Below are 23,516 nucleotides of genomic sequence, written 5' to 3' on the forward strand. Positions count from 1 at the left end.
GCTGCTGTTGCTGGCCGCCTGCGGGGCGGCGGGGCGCTCCCCGGAGCCCGGGCGCCTGGGTCCCCGCGCCCGGCTGACCCGGGCGCCGCCGAACCCGCCTGCGGAGCGCGCGCTGCCCGGCAGTGGCGAGGATCGGCAGGCGCGCGACGAGGAGCCCGGTACCCCGGGTCCCGGTCAGGCTCCGGGTCCCGGCGAGGACGGCGCCCCCGCCGCGGGCCAGGGGCGCTGGGCACGGGCAGCGCCGATGGCCGGAGCGGCTTCGCGGGCGCAAGTCTCGCTCATCAGCACGTCGTTCGTGCTCAAGGGGGACGCGACGCACAATCAGGCGATGGTGCACTGGACGGGCGAGAACAGCAGTGTAAGTGACCCCCGCGCGCCCCCGCGGGCCCTGACCCGGACGCCTCGGAGCCTCCACTTCTGGACGGCCCCGCAGCCACCCCGCTATTCTCGGAGACATGGGGACGGGAGTTACCCCGGCGGCGCCCCTGCTGGCCCTGGGCCACTTGGGAAGAGGTCTCCAGATCCGTGAGCACCCCTGCCTCACCTCGGGGGACATTTCCACTGATTTCCAGGACCCTGAGCCGTCTCGGGGGCGCCCCCACTGGCCTCCGGACCGCAGGTTGGGGGTGTCTCTGGAGGTTTCGGGACCCCGGCCACCTTGGGGCGCCCCCAGGCCTTTTAAGATCACTCCCAACTCGGTGCTGCGCCTCGATCGCCTTCATGCTCCGCCGGGTCCGCCCAGCGCTGCTTTGGGATTTTTCTGGTTCCAGGACCCTCTCCACCCTGGTCTACCCGGTACCCGCTCTTGGCACCTCCATGGGCTCCAGGACCTCCGCGGTCAGCCCGGCGTCCGGTTCTGGGGCAGCCCCTCTCCCGGTCCAGAGGACCCGCCGCCGGACGCACCTGGATGTGCGGGCATCTACTAACCCGGGGAGTTGGGCTCCGCGCCGCGCTTCGGGCCAGCTTCCTGCACTCCCCGCCCTCCCCCACCTTCGCCGCTACTTTGGCCTGGCTCCAGCTGGAAGTTGGACACCCTTGCCCAGCAAAGACACTTCTGTTAGGGTCCTCTGGCGCCTCCTTCCACCAGCCCTGTGGGTCCTACCCGTTCTTCCTCTGGGTGGTGTGTCAGGAGTATGGGGCTAACCCTCACCTTCTTCCCCTGGGTGGGGCTGGGCCGGGGGAAGCACAGCCAGCAGCTGTGTGTGTGGGAGGGGCTGGTTATGGGGAGAGGAGAAGGGAACCCCTCCTCAGTCCCTTGCATCCATGTCTGCTCATTGCCCAGGGGCTGCCCCCAACACTTCTCCCTGACCACTGCTCCCCAAACTTCTGGAGAGGCAGCATAGGGCCAGGCCCTGTGTGCATCAGTCCATCGGGTGTGGAGAGGTGGGGGTCCAGGCGCTCCCCCAGGCAGGGCAGCAGTGTAGCCTGGGCTGGGTGGTACTGATACTCAGCTCCTGCCTAGCCCCGTGTGCTGGCCACCCTGGAGGGGGGTGATGGGGGGAAGTGAGCACCCTGGGCGGGGTGTTGGGAGCCTGTTGGTGCAGGGGCAGCACGGGATGGGCTGCTTGGTCCAGAGCTCAGTGCCCTGCTCTGATCAGTCATGTCTGACCCTTTGCGACCACATGGACTGTAACCCACCAGGGTCTTCTGTCCATGGGATTCTCCAGGCACGAATGCTTGAGTGGGTTACCATTTCCTCCTCCAGAGGATCTTCCTGGCCTAGGGATCGAGCCTGGGTCTCCTGCATTGCAGACGGTTTCTTTACCATCTGAGCCACCAGGAAAGTGCCTGGAGGTCCAAACCCGCACCCGTCTGGAGAAAGGGGTCGGACCCCAGATGTGCAGCCAGGCCCTGCCCTTCCCTCATGCCCGTTTCATTCCTAAACCTTGTCTTGTGTAGCCTAAGCTGTACCTTTGGGACTGCAGGGTAAAACCTGGACACCAGAAACTCAAGGAAACAAATATTGACTGTTAAGTCAACTCTGTGGAGCCAGAACATTCAAACCAAGCCTCCTTCTCCCCCTGCTCCCACCCCCCAGGTTCATCTAGCAGCTAATTCATTTTAGCTTTGTGGGGGGTGGCCAGTGGGAGTGAAAGAAGTTAGGGAGAGACACAGAGCGGTGGAGACCAGCCTCCCAGACGGGACCAGCACCTTCAGGACTCACTGAGGGCCAGCCTGCCCACCCCCATTGAGTGCAGAGTTTCCTTGAAAGACGAGGGGGCAGGGCCTGGCAGAGGAGCCCACCTGGCTTTGCTCCTTGGGGACAGTGGCTGAGTTGAGTGGGTCCTTTATGACTGTTTCCTGGCTGCTGGCAGGTGAATGCCTGCAAGGGGGAGGTTGGGTGTGGGAAGTGGGAAGGGGGTGCTGGTTTCTCTTTAGTGGGGGGCAGGAAGTCCAGATTTGGAGAGGAGCTTTGAGAGATGCCTTGCTCCCCTGGAGCTAGGAAAGGGGGCGGGCAGGGGTGACTGTGCAGAGCCCGGCGTGGCCTGGCACTTAGCAAAACACTCAGGAGGCAGAAGCCCAAGTACTCATGGCCGTTAGTGTCTGTGGGTGAGAAGGCGGGCGAGCAGCCTGGAGATGCTGACCAGGCGTTTGGCTCAAGCACCTCCCACCTCGCTTGTCAACACTGCCTACTCCCCCCATCCCCAGCTCACCCATTCTCTGGAATGGGAGACTGGAGTCCTCTCTGGAAAAGCACATCATTCTTTGGCTTTGGCAGCAGGTGATGCCTGAGTTTCACTTGCCTGGGGAAAACTCAAGAGGAGTGAAAGCTGTAACCAAGTGCAGAGGAAAGCCATTTTTTTTTTTTCTTCCTAGTCTCTGGTTTCTTAGCACTCCGCGCATGCGTTACGTTATTTTCTCCGCTCTCAGAAATGTGCTCCAAGCCCCTCTGGCAGCCACAGGGCCAAGGATTTTAGCCAGGATTCTACACTTGGATCACCTCCGCTCCTCTGCTTGAAAGCCCCATCTTTGAAAGCGGCAACAGGAAAGAAACTGACTCGAGGCTGATTTGCCGAGCAGAGTCTTTTCAAAATTTCGTTTCACTTCGTTTGCGCAGGTATCCGGCCCCAAGGAGCTGGGCTCTGTCCAGGTGCTTCGTGTGAGCAGAGAAAGTGTTTGCTTCACCGTGTCAGGTGTTTTTCCAAGGTAATAGGAAAAGCATTTGCTGAGAGGGGTAGCTGCTTAAAACAGCATTTTAGAGCATCTGCAGAAAGGAATGGCGAATCTCAGGATGTGAGCTGGCTCCAGGACAGGCCCCGTGGCTGTAGCGCTGCGAACATATGTGCTTTTTCCTTCCAAAGGCTTGGTTTCTTCCCACTCCCATGGAGATGCACAAGGGGACTTGCTTGGAAGTTCAGACACTGCCTTTCGGTCTGCCGTTTAGCCATAGAAATGAATTGTTAGGTGTGAAATGAATGTTTCATTGCAACCAACCGGTGTTACCTTTGATGCTTCCAGACGGGGTGGTGCACAGAGGCTCCAGGTTGTGAGTCTCGCTAGCTACCCTCAGAGGCAGAGGGGTGATTTGGAGGCAAATATGACAAGAATGAAGGCTTCCCAGGTGGCTCAGACAGTCAAGAATCCACCTGCAATGCAGGAGACCCAGGTTACATCCCTGGGTAGAGAAGATCCCCTGGGAAAGGTGAATGGCAACCTACTCCAGTATTCTTGCCTGGAGAATTCCATGGGCAGAGGCGAGAGCCTGAAGAACTAAAATCCATGGGATTGTAAAGAGTTGGACATGACTGAGCAACTCACACACACACACACACACACACACACACACACACGCATGACAGGATGCAGGTCTCTGCCTCCAGGCTCAGGGTTTGATGCTATCCCAACGGGACGGTGCTGTGCCCTGTCCCAATTTTCCCGCTTCTGGGAAATCCCACGGTTATATATTTAAGTGCAGCTCATAGGCATGCCTTTCTTTGGGGCAGTGGAACTGTAGCTTTGGTATGTTAATGGACTGGAAGGTGAGCTTCCTGAAGCCAGGCCCAGTTTGCTTGGCTTTGTTACTGCTGGGCCACGGATTGGCCTGCCCTGCCCCCTCCCTTTTCTGCTTCTGCTCTGTGTCGCGTTTGCAGGGCTGGGTTGGAGACGTCTAGGGGAGCAGAGATAATTCTGCCCTGACCATCCCTGCTCTCTGCTGGGGGATCTTCGGGAACCTAACATTTGTGCATGTTTTATACCCAGAGACTCAGAGCTCCAAAAGGGAGCATGGAGCTTCTGAAGGTGTGAAATGGGTCACACCCGACACACCTGCGAGAGGTCAAGTTCCTTCAGGGCAGTTGTGTTAGCCTCCCAGGGCCGCCACAACAAAGAGCCACAGGCCGGATGCCTCAAACAGCAGGGCTTCTCTCAGGGTTTTGGAGGCTGGTCATCCAAGGGCTTCCCTTGTGTCTCAGCTGGTAAAGAATCTGCCTGCAATGCGGGAGACCTGGGTTCAATCCCTGGGTTGGGAAGATCCCCTGGAGAAGGGAATGGCTGCCCACTTCAGTATACTGGCCTGGAGAAATCCCTGGACTGTATAGTCCATGGGGGTTGCAAAGAGTCGGACACGACTGAGCGACTTTCACTTTCACTTTCAAGGGAGATCAAGGGGGCAGCAGGGCTGGTACCTACCAAGGCCTCTCCCTCTGGCTTGTCGATGGCCCTCTTCGTGTTGTTCAGTCTCTCAGCTGGGGTCCGACTCTTTGTGACCCCACGGACTGCAGCACGCCAGCCTTTCCTGTCCATCACCAACTCCCGGAGCTTGCTCAAACTCATGTCCATTGAGTCGGTGATGCCATCCAACCATCTCATCGTCTGTCGTCCCCTTCTCCTCCTGCCTTCAATCTTTCCCAGCATCAGGGTCTTTTCCAATGAGTCAGATCTTCGCATCAGGTGGCCAAAGTATTGGAGCTTCAGCTTCAGTCCTTCCAGTGTTGATTTCCTTTAGGACTGGCCATCTTTGGGTCTGCGTCCTAATCTCTTCCTACAAGGACACCAGTCATATGGAATCAGGGCCCACTCCAGTGGCTTCATTTTAAGTCGTGTTAGTCACTCAGTTGTGTCTGACTCTTTGTGACCCCACAGACTGTAGCCCATCAGGCTCCTCTGTCCGTGGGATTCTCCAGGCAAGAATACTGGAGTGGGTTGCCATTCCCTTCTTCAGGAGATCTTCTTGAACTAGGAATTGAACCTGAGTCTCCTGCATTGCAGGTAGATTCTTTACCATCTGAGCCACGAAGGAAGCCCCGTTTTACCTTAATCCCCTCTTTAAAGACCTTATCTCCAAATATAGTCACATCCTGAGGTCCTGGTGGTTAGGAGCTAAACATATGATTTGTGAGGGGGGGGCACACTTTAACTCATAACAGTTGGGAAGGGGCCTCATTTACTTTTGTGTCCCTTGAGCTTCACGCAGGGGAGCTCAGAGTAGTCCTGTGGGGAAAGAAGGGACGGACATGCACAGTTAAGATATGGGGGCTGAGCACCATCTTCCCCAATGGGGAAATCAGGGAAGACTGCCTGGAAGAGTCACTATCAGGGTGAACTTACAGGTTGAATGGGAGGGGGGACATGGGAGACAGAGAGGGGCATTCTGGGGGAGGGGCTACTTGAGCAAGATCTGCGGGGAGGGGATGTGAAGGCGCGCTATGTACCATCTAAGGAGACAGTGAGCGCATTGTGCATGAAGAGAAACCAGAGGAAAGAAGTTTGAAAACAAAAAACTGGTTGAAGTCACCTCCTAATGGGTCCCAAACACGAGGCCCAAGGGCCCAGCATGGCAGTGTGGGTTATGGGTGCTTGAGCATCCGCTTGCCTGGGTTTGCACTGGCCCTGCCTCTTTCTGGCTCTGAGGTTTGTGGTGGATGGACTGAGCTCTCGAGACCTCAGTGTCTTAGATCTGGGGGAAGTGACGGCTCGAAGGTCTGTCTGCAGTACCGGATCGTCTGTGTAAAGTGCTCTGACAGGGCGCGGCCTGAAGCGGGGACTCGGGGAGTGACTGCAGGGGCTGGGCTGAGTTTCAGCCACCACCGCGGAGGCAGTGTGCAGGGTGGGCTTGGAGAAATCCTGTACAGAGGCTCAGGGAGGAGGCTGCTGCGGTGCTGAGACCTGGCCCAGGCCCTGGAGGGGGCAAAGGGAGGGGAGAGTGGGTCTGAGAGCAGGCTCCGGTGAGGATGGGCAGGGCGTGGCTGCCCGCCTCGGCTCTGGCTTCCCTGTCCCCCCCGCACGCCTCTGTCTTTCCTAGAGCGGCACTGGCCTCCTGGCTCGTGGCCAGCCTTCAACGTCCAGAGCACCATAAGGGCCTTCATGGAAAGCCCTTCAGGTTCTTGAATGGATCCGGTGACAAAGCTGATTTGTAGCCTGGCATCTGATGACGGGGGCTTCGTGGTGACAGCTGTGGTCCACTCTTGTGGGCGGGCTTTGTGGCTCCAGAGCCTTCCATTTAAGTCTACAGAACCCTCTGTGAGATATTTCGGAATTCCAGGCCACCAGAGTGCCGGCCTGCAGCATTGTGGGGTGGGGACTGGATTGGAGAGAGAGGTTTCGTTCGCAGTGGCTGAGCTGTGGCTGGTCTCTGCTTGGCCGGTGGGCGTCTTCCCAGATGCAGGGCAGCTTCGCTGTCTCACAGCCTTTACCAAGGGCAGCCAGTGGCCACCTCGACACAGACAGAAGCAGACAGAGGTCGAGGGACGCGGTGACCAGCACTGAGCAGCTGTCAGGAAGCCAGCTGTGCCAGCCTGGGCCTGGTGGCTGGACCAAAAATGATGAGAGTGAGGGCAGCTGGTGCTGTGAGGCAGGTGGTGGTCAGTGGATTCATGGGTGGCCGGGTCTAGGAGAGTCTTGGCATGCAAGCTGGCAGTGTGGTAGTCGGGGGGTGCCTGTCTTGGACGCAGGACCACCTGGGGTCTTTGGCATTCTTCTGTGCCTGGAGAACTCACTCAAAGTTTGAGAGTCCCAGGTGAGAAGAGACCTCACGTTAGCCTTCAACCCGGTTTTTTTTTAGGGGGTTTTTTTAGGACTCAGAGATTGAGTTTATGGTTGGGGGGGGGGGGGGTGGGGGGGGTGGGGAGGGTGGAGGGAGGAGATAGCTAGGGAGCTGGGGATCGACGTGTCTGCATGGCTGTATTAAAGGTGGATAACTAACAGGGACCTACTATACAGCACAGGGAGCTCTGCTCAGTGTGACGTGGCCCCTGAACAGGACGGCAGTTTGGGGAGAGTGGATACATGTGTATATGAAGCTGAGTCATTCTTCTGTGCCCTTGCAACTGTCACAGCATGTGAATTGGCTAGATTCCAACATAAAATAAAAAGTTAAAAAGAGGCCCTGTTAGGTGCTGGGGTGCAGTGATGAGCAAAATCAGTCACGACTCCTGTCCTGGTGGGACACTGGGACTGGACAGGAATTTATTACAGAATTCTCGTGCCCTAAGGATCTATGCTGGGGAGGTCACCGAGGACTTCCTGGAGGAGGTGATGCTCGAGCAGCTCTGAAGGTGGGTAGAGTCGCCGTCACCGGGGCTGAGGAGGAGGTTGGGAGGGTGAGAGGGTGCAGGCTGATGGTGAAGTATGGAGTCCTGGAAAAGCCTGGTGCACCAGGCAGAGAAAGAACAGGTCTGTCAATCAGGAAGCTTGGCTCAAAGGCACAAAAACAGCTCTGTTAATAAGGTTCCTGGACACATTGCACAAATCTACTTTTATTTTAATGAAGTGGCTATTTAATTTGTAGTTGCATGAGGGTTCCTGAGAGTGTTTTAAGGAGATCATAAATTAGCTTCATTCTTCTGCACGCCCCTTCAGATTAGAAGGCAGTCCAGCACTTGCTGGCCTCCTTTAGAATTACAGTTGTTTTAACATTTGGTTTTAGCATAGTTGGTCAGAGGCAGGCTCAGCCCCCCGAGGATGACACCGGGAAGTGTGGGGCTGGAGCCGTGAGATCACGCGCGGGCAACACGCCAGGCACTCCCACGGCGATCCCCCAGTTCAGGAGGACCCGGAGTGGGAGCTTGTAAACTGCCTTCTGTTTGGGGGGAGGGCTTCCTCATTTTTCTTTTCTTAGCATCCAAAGAGTGAGTTATTTACAGACGCTTCCCAGTGGCCCGTTTCACCCTCGCCCTACTAATTCCCGAGTTGGCACGGGTGCTTTATGGAGCGCGGGGCAGTGCTGGTGAGCCTCGGAGCCAGCTGCGTCTGCAGCCCTGTTCCTGGCCAGCCCGTGCCCAGGCTTGGAAGCTCAGGGAACTGGGGGAACCCTGGCTGTTGTGGTCACGGTGAGGTCTCCGTCCCCAGGGTCTGGAGGGTGAAGCCCACGTGGGGGGTCTATCCCCAGCCTGCTCTTGCCGTGGGAATCCTCAGAAAGCCTCATCCTTGGTGTGAGTGTGGATGCAGGGCACAGAAGTGCCATGAAAACGTGCCTGTGGCTCTTCCGGGAGTGCCCAGTGGACGGCGGGCAAGGCGCATGCCCCGCGCCGCCTCCACGCGGGCTCCCAGGGTGCGACCACCCCTGACTCATGCTCCGCTGGTTGTAAAACACAGACCCGTTCAACCCATTCCCAGCCCTCCGGGAGCTGGTGATGACGGATGGACAGCCCTCGGAGGGTAGCAGGGAAACCCCTCCTGCTGCAGCTCCGGGATTCCAGGACACACAGCGTTGTATCTTCTGTATCCCAACTAAGCTCTGTTTGTTGTTTTAAACATTTAATGGGAATCCTGGAATGGAAGCTCTCACTGGAGAACTGGGGCCGGGGCGGGGTGGGGGGAGAAAAAGAGAGAGAGAGAATGAAAACTCTGCTGTTCTTTTGAGGTGGAAAAGGTGCTTCTTAATTTTGCATCTCTGCAGCAGTCAGTTACTGCATTCGTCCAGAAAATTATGATCATTTAATTGATTTCTTTTCACACCAGCTCGAAGATCTTAAAATAACAGCACCCTCCTTCCTTCGTGATTTTCTTGCAAAAGCCGATCCTTCCCTTCAATGCCGAGTTCGTCTTGACTCCAACAGGGCGCATCTCTTGCATGATGCCATGTCCTGATGCTCGGAGATGAATTAAGTTCAAATTAAAGGAAGAAAAGAGCCAGGCTGAGTGTGGCTGCTTCTTTTCAAATGACTTTTAATTCAGAAAGGGTTCTTTATGAGTGTCTGTGCCGCGTGTATTTCTGAGGCGTCAGAGATACCATCTCCTGGGCCTTAGCGGGAGAGGGGGCATTTAGGATGGCCTCCATACTTCTGCTTCGGAGGTAATTCTATCTTAGAATAACAATTTCTCATCATTTACATATTGCTTCTGATTAGTAATCATGAAGTTAATAATCACAGCCCCCTGTTATGTGCCCGTGGCTGTGCCAAGCACATCACAAGCATCATCTCATTTACTTCTGCAAATAGTCCTAAGAAGTGGATATAACTATTGCACTCATTTTACAGACAAGGAAAGCAAGGTTCGCAGCCTCCAGGGGACTTGCCCAGAGTCACAGAGCTAATACAGGCCCCAGAGGTGATTTCACTCTTCACTCTTGAGCCTGAGCTCTCCTTTTTAGGGCAAAAAAAATTTTTATGCTTTTTTCTTCTCTATTGTTTCTCAGCGATGGTTCAGTTCAGTTCAGTTGCTCAGTCGTGTCCGACTCTTTGCCACCCCATGGACTGCAGCACGCCAGGCCTCCCTGTCCACCACCAACTCCCAGAGTTTACTCAAACTCATGTTCATTGAGTTGGTGATGCCATCCAACCATCTCATCCTCTGTCGTCCCCTTCTTCTCCTGCCCTCAATCTTTCCCAGCATCAGGGTCTTTTCCATTGAGTCAGCTCTTTGCATCAGGTGGCCAAAGTATTGGAGCTTCAACTTTAGCATCAATCCTTCCAATAAATATTCAGGACTGATTTCCTTTAGGATGGACTGGTTGGATCTCCTTGCAGTCCAAGGGGCTCTCAAGAGTCTTCTTCAACAGCATAGTTCAAAAGCATCAATTCCTCAGTGCTCAGCTTTCTTTATGGTACAACTCTCACATCCATACACGACTACTGGAAAAACCATGGTTTTGACTAGATGGACCGTTGTTGGCAGTGGTGGTAAATCACAGATAACTTAGAATTTACCCTCTGAACCGTTTTTAAGTGGACATTCAGTGGCATGAAGTCCATTCACATGGCTGTGCGCCCATCCCCACCGTCATCTCCAGAACTTTGTCTTCTTCCCAAACTGAAACTCCGTCCCCAGGAAACAGCAACGCCCGTCTGTTCCCACCTGCCGCTGTCTCTGTAAACCAGCATTCTGCTTCTGTGAGTCTGTTTATCCTGAGGACCTTGTATAAGCGGAGGCATGCACCATTTATCCTTCTTGTACCTGGCCGATTTCACTGGGTGTACTGTCCTGAAGGGTCACCCGTGCTGTAGCATGCGTTAGAATGTCCTTCTATTTCAAGGCTGAATCATAGTCCACTGTGTGGATGGACCGCACTTGCTTACCTGTTCATCCATCCATGGACACTTGGGTGCTCCCACCTCTGGGCTATTGGGAACAATGCTGCTATGGACACGGGGGTATAAACGGCTATTGAAACTCCCGTTTTCACTTCTTCTGGGTATGTGCCTGGAAGTGGGATTGCTGGGCCCTATGGTAATTTGGTGTTAGTTTTTGGCTTGAGCCTGTGGTCTGACGCCTGCGTCTGCCTTGAGCTTTGCCCGCTTGTCAAGGCTGCAATCCCTAAAGAAACCCGCGGCCTGTGGTTTTGGAAGAGAAGCCGTCACAGTGCTCAGCGGCACCCCGTACCTGGGATCACTCGGCGGGGAGACGGCAGTGCCCCTGTTTCTGCCTTCCTCCCACAACCCCCATCCTGCCCTTTGACCCCTGAGGGGAGGGGGCTGTTACTTGGAGCCCAGGAGATCCAGATCTGTCTCCTGGGAAAGTCTGGAGTAGGCTGACTGGCCAGGGGCGAGGGTGGGAGGTGGGTGGCCCAGAGGGGCGTGGCTGGGAGCTGACGCCTCCCTAAGGTTAACCTTTTGCATTTCAAGTTCACACGCGCTTCACTTCCTCCCTTTCCTCCCTAGGCCCTTTCCCTATCGACTACCTCGTTGACTAGCTAAATAATTCAATTTTCACTCCGTAAAAATAAAGCATTCAGTAACAAAATCTTATGTTTTTCTCAATTTATTCCCATCGGTACAACTTGATGTTCTATACTTGACCGTAGACGGGCTTTAGGGTTTTTATTCATCCCTGCAGCCGCTCTTCATCAGTGATTGGAGGGAGCTGCGGGGCTGGCCGGGGACGCACGCGGAGGGGCTTCCCAGCTCCGAGGACCACCCCTGCATCCTGGCACAGGCGTCCTCAGCTCTTGGTGTGTCATAGACTCCCCCAGAGAACTTTCTCAGAATGTGGGTTTTATAACCAGCGCAATATTAAAATAGAGAGGACTGAAAGGAAATACGTACTGTGGTCATAAAGTCACCAACATGTTAAAACTAACTTCCTGTAGTCACAGATCGATGAGAGTTAGCAGCAAGCGTGATAACTCCTACAACTCTGCCGTTGTGGTGAGCGTTAATGATAGTTCGCGGCCAGCAGCACCTGTCTACACGCCCTGGGAAGCACCTGTGGTTGGTAACAAAGCCCCAGGTGCCAATGACACCCTTGTGACTTGTTGCCTGCCTCAGGCTGAGAGAAGTGCCCAACTGCAGCTGGAGTCGATGAACATAATGAGGTCATTGCCGCGACTTCCCTGGCAGGTCCAGTGGCTAAAACTCCTCACGACCAGGGCAGGGGGCCTGGGTTTAATTCCTGCTCGGGGAACTAGATCCCGCATGCCGCAGCTAAGACCTGCTGCAGCCAATAAAATAAATAAATACTGAAAATAATATTCAGTTCAGTTCAGTCGCTTAATCGTGTCCGACTCTTTGCGACCCCATGAATCGCAGCACGCCAGGCCTCCCTGTCCATCACCAACTCCCGGAGTTCACTCAAACTCATGTCCATTGAGTCGGTGATACCATCCAGCCATCTCATCCTTGGTCGTCCCCTTCTCCTCCTGCCCCCAACCCCTCCCAGCATCATTCTTTTCCAGTGAGTGAACTCTTCGCATGAGGTGGCCAAAGTACTGGAGCTTCAGCTTTAGCATCAGTCCTTCCAATGAACACCCAGGGCTGATCTCCTTTAGAATGGACTGATTGGATCTCCTTGCAGTCCAAGGGACTCTCAAGAGTCTTCTCCAACACCACAGTTCAAAAGCATCAATTCTTCGGTGCTCAGCTTTCTTCACAGTCCAACTCTCCCATCCATACATGACCACAGGAAAAACCATAGCCTTGACTAGACGGACCTTTGTTGGCAAAGTATTGTCTCTGCTTTTCAATATGCTCTAGGTTGGTCATAATTTTCCTTCCAAGGAGTGTCTTTAAAATAATATTAAGAGGTCATTATTTCTCCATCCCAGTTCATGGGTCCCTGGATCCTGTGATCCTGGAACTGGCGGTGGGGGAATCACAGGTGAGTAGAAGTGAAGTTAATGCCAGGTATGGGCTTCCCTTGTAGCTCAGTCAGTAAAGAATCTGCCTGCAGTGCAGGAGACCCAGGTTCAATCCCTGGGTTGGGAAGATCCCCTGGAGAAGGAAATGGCAACCCACTCCAATATCCTTGCCTGGAAAATCTAATGGAGAGAGGAGCCTGGTGGGCTGCAGTCTACGGGGTCGTAAAAAGTCGGGCACGACTGAGCAACTAACACTTACTTAGGGTGTGGCTGGTGGGAAAGAGAGAGGACAGACGGACCCCGTGGAAATTATTCCCCACCCCTCGCCACCCCAGCTTCTTGCCCTAGTGTCCTGTGTCCCCCAGGCCCCCAGCCCTTTCCTTGGTCCTCACCAGCCCCTCAGGGTGTGGACTCCAGGAGGGTAGACCTTTGGTCTGTCTGTTCTCTGCTGTCCCCCAGCACCTGGTGCTTAGCAGATGCTCAGTAAATGGCACCATGAGGAGGCTAGGAGAAGCTCACTGGTCCTGAAGCGTGGCCAGCTGGGAGGCCTGGCCCGCCTTCTCCCCTGTTGAGTGTCTGGGCATGACCGCACGGCTGTTGAATGACGGAGCTGGCCTCCCTGTCCAGCTGCCTGCCCCTCACGAGACCTCTGAAGCTCTGCAAGGCCTTAGTTGATCTCTGCCTGTGTGCAGCGAGGGTCCTGAGCCTTCCCGGTGGAGATGAGCTCTTTGGTGGGGGCAGATGGAGAGACGGGAGGAGGCAGAAGGAGACGATCGAGAACCTTCAATTGGCAGCAGTGGCCAGGCAGCCAGGTCATGGTGCCTCTGCCCTCTGGCTGGGGGGTGTCAGCTGAGAGCCAGGACACTCAGCAAGGAGACAGCAGCAGTCCCCAGTTCAGCTGGGGCTTCTCTGGGCCCGAGTGTCGTACATTCACATAAAACAGAACCCAGCACCCGGCAGATAGTTGGCTCAGCTTTTCAACAAAAATAAGTGACTTCAGGGGACAGGCTTTAAACACGGAGGAGCTTTCCTGGAGGGGCGGCATGTGGGACTTGGAAGGTCGACCCTGATGGGTGTCTTTCAACAAGTGTCTCCGTGGGGTCACTTGTTCATTCGTCTATCTGGGCTAAACGTTTCTTCCAGGCCAAGCTCACAAGCGGAAACATCACTTTGCCAACAAAGGTCCGTCTTGTCAAGGCTATGGTTTTTCCATTAGTCATGGATGGATGTGAGAGTTGGACTATAAAGAAAGCTGAGCACTGAAGAATTGATGCTTTTGAACTGTGGTGTTGGAGAAGACTCTTGAGAGTCCCTTGGACTGCAAGGAGATCCAATCAGTCCATCCTAAAGGAGATCAGTCCTGGGTGTTCATTGGAAGGACTGATGCTAAAGCTAAAACTCCAATACTTTGGCCACTTGATGTGAAGAGCTGACTCATTTGAAAAGACCCTGATGCTGGGAAAGATTGAGGGCAGGAGGAGAAGGGGATGACAGAGGATGAGAGGGTTGGATGGCATCACCAACTCAATGGACATGAGTCTGGGTAAACTCCAGGAGTTGGCGATGGACAGGAAGGCCTGGCATGCTGCAGCCCATGGGGTCACAAAGAGTCGGACACGACTGAGCGCCTGAACTGAACTGAAGCTCACAAGGCTAACCAGGTTCTGAGTCAGCCCTGGGGAGGGAGGGAGCCTCTGAAAATCTGCCTACGTCTTTTCTTCCAAGTTGCATCAGCGGGCCATCTTTTTAAGAGGTTGAGAAGTTGTCACCTCTGGAGGCCGTGGCTATGTGCTCGCACCCTCCCCTTACACCAGCACCCCTGGGGGTTGAGGGGGTGCTTGGAGCTCACCCCAGCATCTGGCCAGGGCTGTGCTAATGTGCCGGGGGTGGCATCCACAGGGAGTTTGACGTGGTTCCATTGTTGTCCCATTTCCTGAGGGGCTTGCTGAAACCAAGCAAAGTCCAGCAATGTCGGCTCTGAGAGCCCACTTTTAAAGGGAGTATTTCTCCTTGACGTCTGGTTTCTGGTAAATTTCCTGATATGAATTATGGCCTGAAATGCTCACCTCCTAAGGTCCGATCAGACTTTCTTTTTATCTCACCAAACAGAGGCCCGGCAGCCATGGGGAAACCTGAAATCCGTGGCCTTCTGGGGAGGGGGGGTCTAGTGGGAGGGGTGCTTTGGGACACGCTTTTCCAGCATCTCTCCCCCGCCCAGCACTGCCGGCCCCAGGGAGGGGAGCTGGGCCTGTGGTCACCAGTGCCCTCCTGACGAGGAGCCTGCCAGACGGGCCCTGGATGCTGGGGTGACCTCGCCTCATGCTGCTTGGCCAGCACCCCCACCTCACCCTTCCGGGATGTGCAGGTCTGGCTGACTTTGCTGCTGGCCACCTTGACCTCTGACCTGGGAGAAGCGTGGGGGTGGGGGGACTGTCCACGCAGCATGTGGGGGCAGGAAGCGGACCGCCCTCTGTTCCCCGGGGTTCGTGAGACTCCTGCTTTCAGGAGCGTTTCCAAGCGGCACTGCCCACTGGAGTGACGGGGAATTATCGCCGGGGGTGGAGGGGTCTGGGTGGGATGGGACGGGAGGCGGGGCTGTGGTCCAGGCGCCTGTCGCATGATGGGGTCCCAGCCCTGCCTGTCCTGAGGCACCGTGTGCAGGGCCTGGACCCCTCAATAGTGAAGGATGAGAGACTGTGAGTCTGTCTCCTGTCTGCCTTGGTTGGGGCCCTATCAGGCCTCAGGGCTGGGCTTACCTCTCTGCCTGTCTCAGGGTCCCGGGGGACGGCAGGGGATATGACATGTCTAGTCCCTTAGATGAGCTGGTGGCCGAGCCTGGGTCTGGGTGTCCTCAGCGTGAGAAGGGGCTGCCGAGCTGCCTGTTTCCCTGCCGCCACCTCCCCCCCCCCGGCCCAGCTTGAAAGGGGAGGAGTCTGGAGGGTGGCCCCATCTGCCACCTGGCTCCCCTCTTATCCCAGGAAGGGGGTCCGAGGACCCACCGCCACTTGACCTGCAACGCGAGAGGCGTTTCGGGGAAGGAGGAGGGGGTGGTGGGCAACCAGCTGCCAGCATCTCGATGCCCACCGGGCTCTTCCTGAAGCTCCTGCTATCCTCAGAAGGTGCTGACATTTATAGCAGAGCTGAGTCAGGGCCACAGACTCACCCACCGTCCAAGACATCTCATGGGTCTGCCTTGCTTTCCTAAGTCGGTAGATTCTGACTTTTGGTCTTAACCCTCCTGAAGGGAATGTAGCTTCCTCCAGCGCCTCCCCATCTGGAGAAACCTGGGAGGGCTTCCCAGAGGTGGTGGTGGGGTGAAGGAGGGTGGGGGGAGGGTCGGAGGGCATCGAGGTGGTGCAACAGCAGGGCTGTAGTGTGGTGAGTTTGGGAATCGAGGGTGGGCTGGGAGAAGGGAGAACCAGGAGGGAGCGTCCCCGGGAGGAGCCAGGCAGTGAGACTGGACAGTCACCACCCTAACATTTGTCACGGGACCTTTTGAAGGGCGTGGATCGTCCACCTGAGACTCCACCAAGCGCATGCAGGCCCCCAGCTCATTAAGAGGGAAGTGGGTGTGACGCTGGGCGGGTAGCTAAGAGTTTGTCCACTAATCCTTAATCCCTCTTATTCTTGCTCCACCTGGAAGAAAATACAAGGCCATTTTCCCTAGTAGTGCAGGAGCCTGGTGGGCTGCCGGCTTTGGGGTCGCACAGAGTCGGGCACGACTGAAGCGACTTAGCAGCAGCAGCAGCCGCAGGTCAATGAAGAGTGGTACCTGATGTCCGTCTCTGCCTAATTCTGTCAAGAACGTGCCCAGCCGGATGTGTGTGCAAATCTCTTCTGAGCCTTGCATCCCCGTGGGTGCCCTGGCGGACTTCCTGTCCACCCACCCCCACCCCCCGCAAGCCTGTGTCGGGGGAGGAATTCCCGAGGGAGGGAAGACAAGGGGCAGAGTGCAGGGGGCCCAGGATGAGGGCTGGCTCCCGTCCCTTGGCGCTCCGGGGTCTGCCTCTCCTCCCCGCCTGGAGCAGACGGTGTTGGTCACAGCCCGTCTCCCCGCCTGGTGTGTCTGGGCCGACTGGTGGGATCTCCCTGGTTGAGCCGACGGCTCCTGGAGAGGGAGGGTGTGCTCTCACTTCCTGCTGCGCCCGTGGTTCCTGCAACTCTTTGTGCAGAGGCGGGTGTGTCAAGCAAGATTCTTGGTCACAAGTCACAGACACCCAAACCCAGCTCGCCTGAGCGAAGAAATGGACTCGTCAGCTCCCAGGTCCTGAACGTCAAGGGTGCTGGCTTCAGGCGTGGCTGGCCCCAGGGGCCCCAGGTACTGCCTCTCGGCCTCTGCCTCTGCACTCTGTGTCCTTGTGCGCTGGCCCCCATCTCCGACAGCCCATCTGGTCATGGCTGCCTGAGCACCCGAGGCTGAAGAACGCTGCCTCCCACAGCGCTTCCCAACAGAAGTCCAGACAGGGACCTGCTGGCCGGCACGGGGAACGTGTCACCCTGAACCCATCATCTTGGCCAGTTCAGTTCAGTTCAGTTGCTCAGTTGTGTCTGACTCTTTCCGACCTCATGGACTGCAGGACGCCAGGCTTCCCTGTCCATCACCAACTCCTGGAGCTTGCTCAAACTCATGTCCATCGAGTCAGTGATGCCATCCAACCATCTCATCCTCTGTCATCCCCTTCTCCTCCCACCTTTAATCTTTCCCAGCATCAGGGTCTTTTCCAATGAGTTAGCTCTTCCCATCAGATGGCCAAAGTATTGGAGTTTCAGCTTCAGCATCAGTCCTTCCAGTGAATATTCAAGACTGAATTGCTGATTGCCAGGTGAAGTGCTGATTGCCAGGCCAGGGCGTTGACCCTGGACTCCTCCCCGCTTCACCCCCACCCTGCAGAGGAGACTGAACACACAGTTCTGGGTGGGACCGTGCAGAGGGCTCTGTGGTGAGTGACGGAGTCCAGCCGCAAGCAGCCCGGAGCCCCTGCCAGCATTTCACTGACCACTCAGCCTCCCACGCTGGGAGAAATCCTGTGGCCGTCCATGACGCCCCCACCCCCACCCCCCACGGGGCCCTGCACTCCCAGACGGGTCAGTTACGGGCTGCGTGATTTCCACATGGTCAAAGCCAGCACTGCCGCTCACTTCTGCTTTTGACAGCATGCTGAGTGGTGAGGCCCCCCAGCCTGTCTGCAGGGCCCCCCCGGATCTGCAAGGAGTCACGCCCCCATGCACCAAGCTCAGAGTAGAGGAGGGCCCTGCCTGGGTGGCCCTCCCTGCCTCTCACTGGCGTGGCGGCTCCTTCGAGGTGGCCTGGGCTGTCTGTTGGTCATCATACACGCAGCGGGCCACTGGCGCTTTGTGGGGACTGTCTGGGGTGAAGTGCAGGGGCAGCTGATGTCACTCCAGTAGGAGTGGGTGTTTCCTGGGACACTCGAGGCTTTGCACCCTGGACGTGGACCATCCCGGTTAGGGCTGGAGGCAGCCCTTGTGGGTTGTGTCATAGATGGAAGGCAGGGCTGGGACGGTGTGGTCACCCTAGCCTGGGGCTGGGGGTGGGGTCCGTGCTTCCCCTCATTCTGCCCCCGTGTTGCCAAGATCTCAACCCAAAGAAGCCCAGGGCCCCTGAGTTAAACCAGGGAAGATGGGTGTTGTCAGGCATCTTAGAGCCTCTTGGCCTTGTGTTCCAGATGAGAAAACTGAGGCGCTGGGAAGTCCAGTGGTTTGAACAGAGTCCAGAGCTGCGGGTGGTAGAGCAGAGCTAGACCAGGACTGCAGGATCCCAGACCTGGGCCCCTTCCAGATGGTGATCCAGAGGGCCTGGGGGTGGGGGAGGCCCCAGGAAAGGCTCTTGGACTCCCGAGCCCACCCTGGCTGAGTCTCCAGGGCTTGGGGCCATTGCAGCAATCTTCCTGGGCTTTTATTTCATGTCTCTCCCCTGAGCTACAGAGTTCCCCGTCGGGAGTGAAATGTGGGCAGTGCTGAGATTCCTTCTGCCAGGAAGTCGGCTACGAATCTTTGTTTTGGTGTCTTTGCCTCCAGTCTCCAGCCCGGGGTGTCTGACAGGAGTCATAGGAGAAGGTGAATCACAGATGGGTCTTGTCTTCGAGAAGGAAGCCAGCCTGCGCTCACGGCTTCTTCTGCCAAAAAGACAGCTGTTGGGTGGGAAGGCTCCGATGGGGCAGAATCATTCAGCAGACGCCACGTGGGCACCTACTGTGCACAGGCTGGCTGTCCAGGAGGAGTCCAGGGTGGACTCAGAGCTCTCAGCATCTCCAGGGTGCTCGGAGGTCACCGAGTCCCAGCTGGGTATCTTTCCAGGGACGGGAGGCTCACCCCCTTCCTGAGACAGCACATTCCAGGGTGTCTGGTCTCGCTGAGAGCAGCTGAGGTCAGCACCGAGTCGAGGGCGCCTGAGAAGGTGATGCTAAAGAAAGCAGGGCGTGTTGTCTGGATGGACCTGAAGGGGACCTATCTTGGCTGGTTGGGTTTCCAGGCTGTGAATCTGTCCAACTCAGGAGCCTCACGGAAAGCAAGGTGGGGACTTCCCAGGCGATCCAGTGGCTGAGACTCTGTGCTCCTAATGCAGGGGGCCCTGGGTTCAATCCCTGGTTGAAACTAAGACCTAGCACCGCCAAATAAATAAATATTTTTTTTTTTTAAAGAGGAAAGTAGAGTGATGCCCAGCGCTGCTGAATGACCCCAGTCTTGCCTCCACGTGACGGCATACATTAGCCGAAGGTGAGACCAGGTGGCCTTGTCTCTGTGAATGGTGAGCGCTGGCCCCGAGTGGAAGCCCAGCCCTGGACTGGTCCGCCTGGGGCCAGCAGTGCTGGGCAGAGGGGTGGGGGCTGCCGTCGCTCTCCCAGGGTCGTGTCTACGAGCTCTGGTTCCTTCCTGGCTGCTGTAACACACGACCCAAGCTTGGTGGCTGAGAACAGCACGGACGTATTTTCGTACGCTTCTGGAGGTCAGAAGTCCAGAGTCGTTCTCTCTGGGCTGGAGTCAAGGCGTGGGCAGAGCTGGTTCCTCCTGGGCCTCCCCCGCCCTCCCCCTGCCTCCTGCAGCTTCTGGAGGCACCAGCATTCCTTGGCTTGCAGCCCTTCCTTGCATGACCTCGATCGCTGGGCTGCCTTCACTTCTCGGCCTCCTCGCCGCCTCCTCCCCACAGTCCTCAGCTCCAGGCCCCTGGACCCCGTGAGCTCTGCCTCCATGCCCACGTCCCCTTGCCCTGTGTCAAATCTCTCTCTGCCTCCCTCTTTCGAGGGCCCGTGTGCATATGCTGGGCCCACCTGGACGATTCAGGACCATGTCCCCACCTCGAGATCCCTCATCACAGCTGCAGGGTGCCTCACAAGGTCATGCAGGCGGTGGCTCTGGGCATGACAATGTGGCATCTTTGGGGACTGGCGTCAGCCTGCCAGCCCTCTCTTCTCTCGCCGGCCTTGCCCTGGCTCTACACTGCGGCTGCCACGGACTGTCCTCTGGCCGCTCCTGCACTTTGGTCTTGGTCCCTGTGCCTCTGACCCCCTCTGTCTGGTCTGGAACCTTCCAGCCTGGGTTCCTGACCGCTGGCCTCCTCTGCTTTGCCCCTACCATCGCCCATACTGGAGAATGTTCTGCCCTTGGTCGTCTCTCTGGGACACTGCTGTCCCCACATAGGGCCTGAGGACCCTGTGGCCTTACAGGTGCCAGAGCCCTTGGGCATAGTTGCTCTCAGTGAATGTGGAAGGACCAGGTGAGTGGAAGTGTCTGTAGTGAGCTGCAGATAAATGAAAGCTGTTTTTAAAGTGCATTTAACCAACGTGCGTGGCACTTGGCCTCTTGTGTCCAAATTCTTCCGTCTGTTGGACCTGCTTGAGTGTCCACGGAACAGACAGTCCCCTGTCCTAAGCCCGAGTCTGTGTGCTTTTACTGAAGACGAACGTTTTTAAGTCTCTTGGAGGTAAAATTTGGCCAGCTTGTTTTGGCCGTGGTGTCTGGCTTGCAGGATCTTAGTTCCCTAACCAGGGAACCAGTGCCCGCGGCAGTGAAAGCTTGGAGTCCTAACCACTGGGCAGCCAGGGAAGTCCTATGGGCAACTCCGAATGATAGCAAATCGCAAATATTGAACGTTTATGAATGGAAGGCAGATCCCCCGGGGTGGGTAGAAGGGAGCGGCCCCCAAACCCACGATAGAAATGCCCAAGGCCTGTGACTTCTCTCAGGTTACTTATTTAGTTTTGTGGGTGAGTGTGTGCGTGACGGCTTCCCAGGTGCACCAGTGATATAGAACCCGCTTGCCAGTGCAGGAGACGTAAGAGACGCGGGCTTGATCCCTGGGTCGGGAAGGTCTCCTGGAGGAGGGCGTGGCACCCCACTCCAGTATTCTTGCCTGGAGAATCCTGTGGGCAGGGGAGCCTGGCGGGCTGCTGTCCACAGGGTCTCAAAGAGTCGGACACGACTGAGCGAGTGAGCACGCACGCACTTGTATGTGACAACAGCGTGCAAATGGATGAAACGGGGAAACAGCCGGTGGTTTGAATGAGCAGGAAAGGAAGGCTTGAGGGGTGACTGGTGAGCAACTTCCCCTGGGAGGCTGGGGTCTTGAATAGAGGCTCGGGTGTTAGGATGGTGATGGCTGGGGTTCTGGGGGAAGGCTGAGAGCCCTGGAGAGGGGAGCTAAGCCAGGCCGGGGTCACATCGCCCGTGGGGAATAAGGTCCCAGGCCTGCGCCTCCTGCTGATTAGCTGTGACCTTGGGTGAACCATCACACACATGGTATGGGACTCTCCCCACAGACCAGCGGGTGGCCAGGGTGGGCTGAGGCTCTGGACCGGCCAGGAGTCCGGGCCAGCCCCCTGCAGAAGCAGAAGCTCACCTTTGGAGGTTTGTGAGCCGTCAGACTTGGCTGAAGTAGAGGATTGGGTTAAACAGCGGGAGAAACCCAAACAAGGAGGTTCTGTGTTCCTAATTGCACTTGGCCGGCTCACCTCCCATTCGGCCGGGTGTCACCTCCTATTTGCGCTGCATAAATGGATTCTAATAGCTTTCTTCTCCTCTATCACTCAAAGAATGGCCTTGGTAGCCAAAAAGGAAATTAGTTTCAGGTGAAAGCCTATTTTTGCCATGGTGAAGACCAAACTGTTAATTACCTAGAAATCCCATGAAAATTTTTAGCCCCCCAAAGTTTTTTTCTTGGGTTCAACTTTTTGTAGATACTCATTATAGATATTGGCTTCAGCACACTGAAGTAATTCCTCTCTCAAGAGATTAAAGACATGTAAAACGCTATGCCTTGTTAAACACAGTGCATATTCTTTTTCTCTATTTCTGCTCGGCATATGGGGTGGAAATAGGAGACTGGGGAATTTAAAAATGACTTGATACCTTTTCTGTATTTAACTCATGGTGGATTCCATACTCCGTGTATGTTTTCACTGAAGCTGGTGGGAATTGATGGCAAAGGTCTAGAAGGCGACCCTTTAATGTTCTGTTGACAGATCCTCATGGGACTGTCGTGGCTCATTTCTAATATGTATCCATCCAGCCGTGTTCACATGCAGAGGACCGCCATGGGGCTTCCCAGAGCTCTTGACGTAAAATCCAGACTCCTTGCCTGGCCTCCACTCGCCCTGCCCTCTGCCCTCTGCAGAGCTGTGTTCTTCCAGCTTCTGGACGTGTCAGGCCCTCCCCACATTATTGCCCGAGTCCCTGTGATTCCCTCTGCCTGGAATGTATGCTGTCTCCATCGCATTTTGAGGATCTTTGCAGCGAAGACCTCCCATCAGTCTCCTTAAACTCGTATTTCTAGTCTCCACCTGTTTCTTTAATTACACCAGGCAACCCGTATTTGGTTTATCTTTTTGTCTGCTTGTCTATCTGTTTCTCCGTCTCCACCAGAAATCGTCATTTCCTGACTACAGAGATGGTTTTAGATTTGGGGGCCACGTTGAGGTTGAGATGATGCATGGGACAGCTGGGTGCTGAAGCCCTGCAGGTCTGGGAGTCCCTAACTTGCCTTACGGTATCTGCAGCCCCGGCAGCTCCCCCAGGGAGCCTGGTTTAGTGGATCTGGGCAGAGGCCTGGCACCTGGATGATTCTAATCTGCAGCTGTCCTGAGCTAGGAATTTGAAGGAAATGCAGGAGGCCTTGCAGGGCAGATGGGACCCCAACTCAGCCCCTCGGGGGCCACCACGAAGCCTCAGAGTCATGCCTCCCTATCCGTGTAAAAGTCGAGGAGTGTTTGGCTCACTCGGTGGAAGAAGCCGATTTGTGGAATGGATTTGAGTACTAGCTCCATGAAAAGCATTCATAGCATTTAAACAGTACCCAGTGCTGGCCACCCAGCCCAGCCGGCTTAGTGTCCCCGGGGCTGGGCTGAGGCTGCAGATTGCGAGCCTGGCTTTGTCATCAAGCCCTGGCTTGGCTGCAGGCCTGATGTGGGGAGGCTGCCCTGGAGTGAGGAGGCCAGCTCCACGGTGTTTTCCCAGCTCCTGAAGCAGAGACTGAGGCTCAGGGATGACGGGGCACAGGGCCACTCTCCTGCTCTGTGGTACGCGTCGGTGTTGGCGTGACCTCCCACTGCTGGAGGGGGCAGTGTTGGAACAGGTTTCACTCTGCACCCTCAGTTAAAGCTTGGTGCATAGTAGGACCTCAGGGAATAATTGGAGTGTAGAGATACATGGATGTGGGAGAGGAAAAAGGAGAGGGAAGGGCTGGTTTTCCTGATTCCTGGGCTTCCCTGGTGGCTCAGATGGTAAAGCATCTGCCTGCAATGTGGGAGACCTGGGTTCGGTCCCTGGGTTGGGAAGATCCCCTGGAGAAGGAAATGGCAACCCACTCCAGTACTCTTGCCTGGAAAATTCCATGGATGGAGGAGTCTTGTAGACTACAGTCAATGGGACAGCAGAGTCGAACACGACTGAGCAACTTCACTGGTTCACTGGTTCAAACCCGTGAGGGGCATGGGTGGGTCCCAGGCAAGTGAAGATGTTGGTGCCCCCTTCAAACCGATTTTCTGAAAATATCCACTCAGTGTTCACTTCGGTGAGGGTGGGATCGATTCAAGCAAGGACCAGGGCTGCA

At 56.0% G+C, this 23,516-nt stretch overlaps 1 protein-coding gene across 1 annotated transcript in view; it reads left to right on the forward strand.

Moving 5' to 3' along the window:
- Position 1: 1 nt before the first annotated feature.
- SORCS2 (sortilin related VPS10 domain containing receptor 2) overlaps positions 2-23,516 on the forward strand; it is a gene marked incomplete at its 5' end in the record, with an annotated part of 492,994 nt that continues 469,479 nt past the window's right edge. The window contains one exon of the mRNA XM_040237340.1: positions 2-358. Within this exon, the coding sequence (XP_040093274.1) occupies positions 2-358 (357 nt within the window). The remainder of the gene's footprint in view (positions 359-23,516) is intronic.

The sequence above is a fragment of the Oryx dammah genome, unplaced genomic scaffold (genome assembly GCF_014754425.2).
Source record: "Oryx dammah isolate SB20612 unplaced genomic scaffold, SCBI_Odam_1.1 HiC_scaffold_3, whole genome shotgun sequence".
NCBI lineage: Eukaryota > Metazoa > Chordata > Mammalia > Artiodactyla > Bovidae > Oryx > Oryx dammah.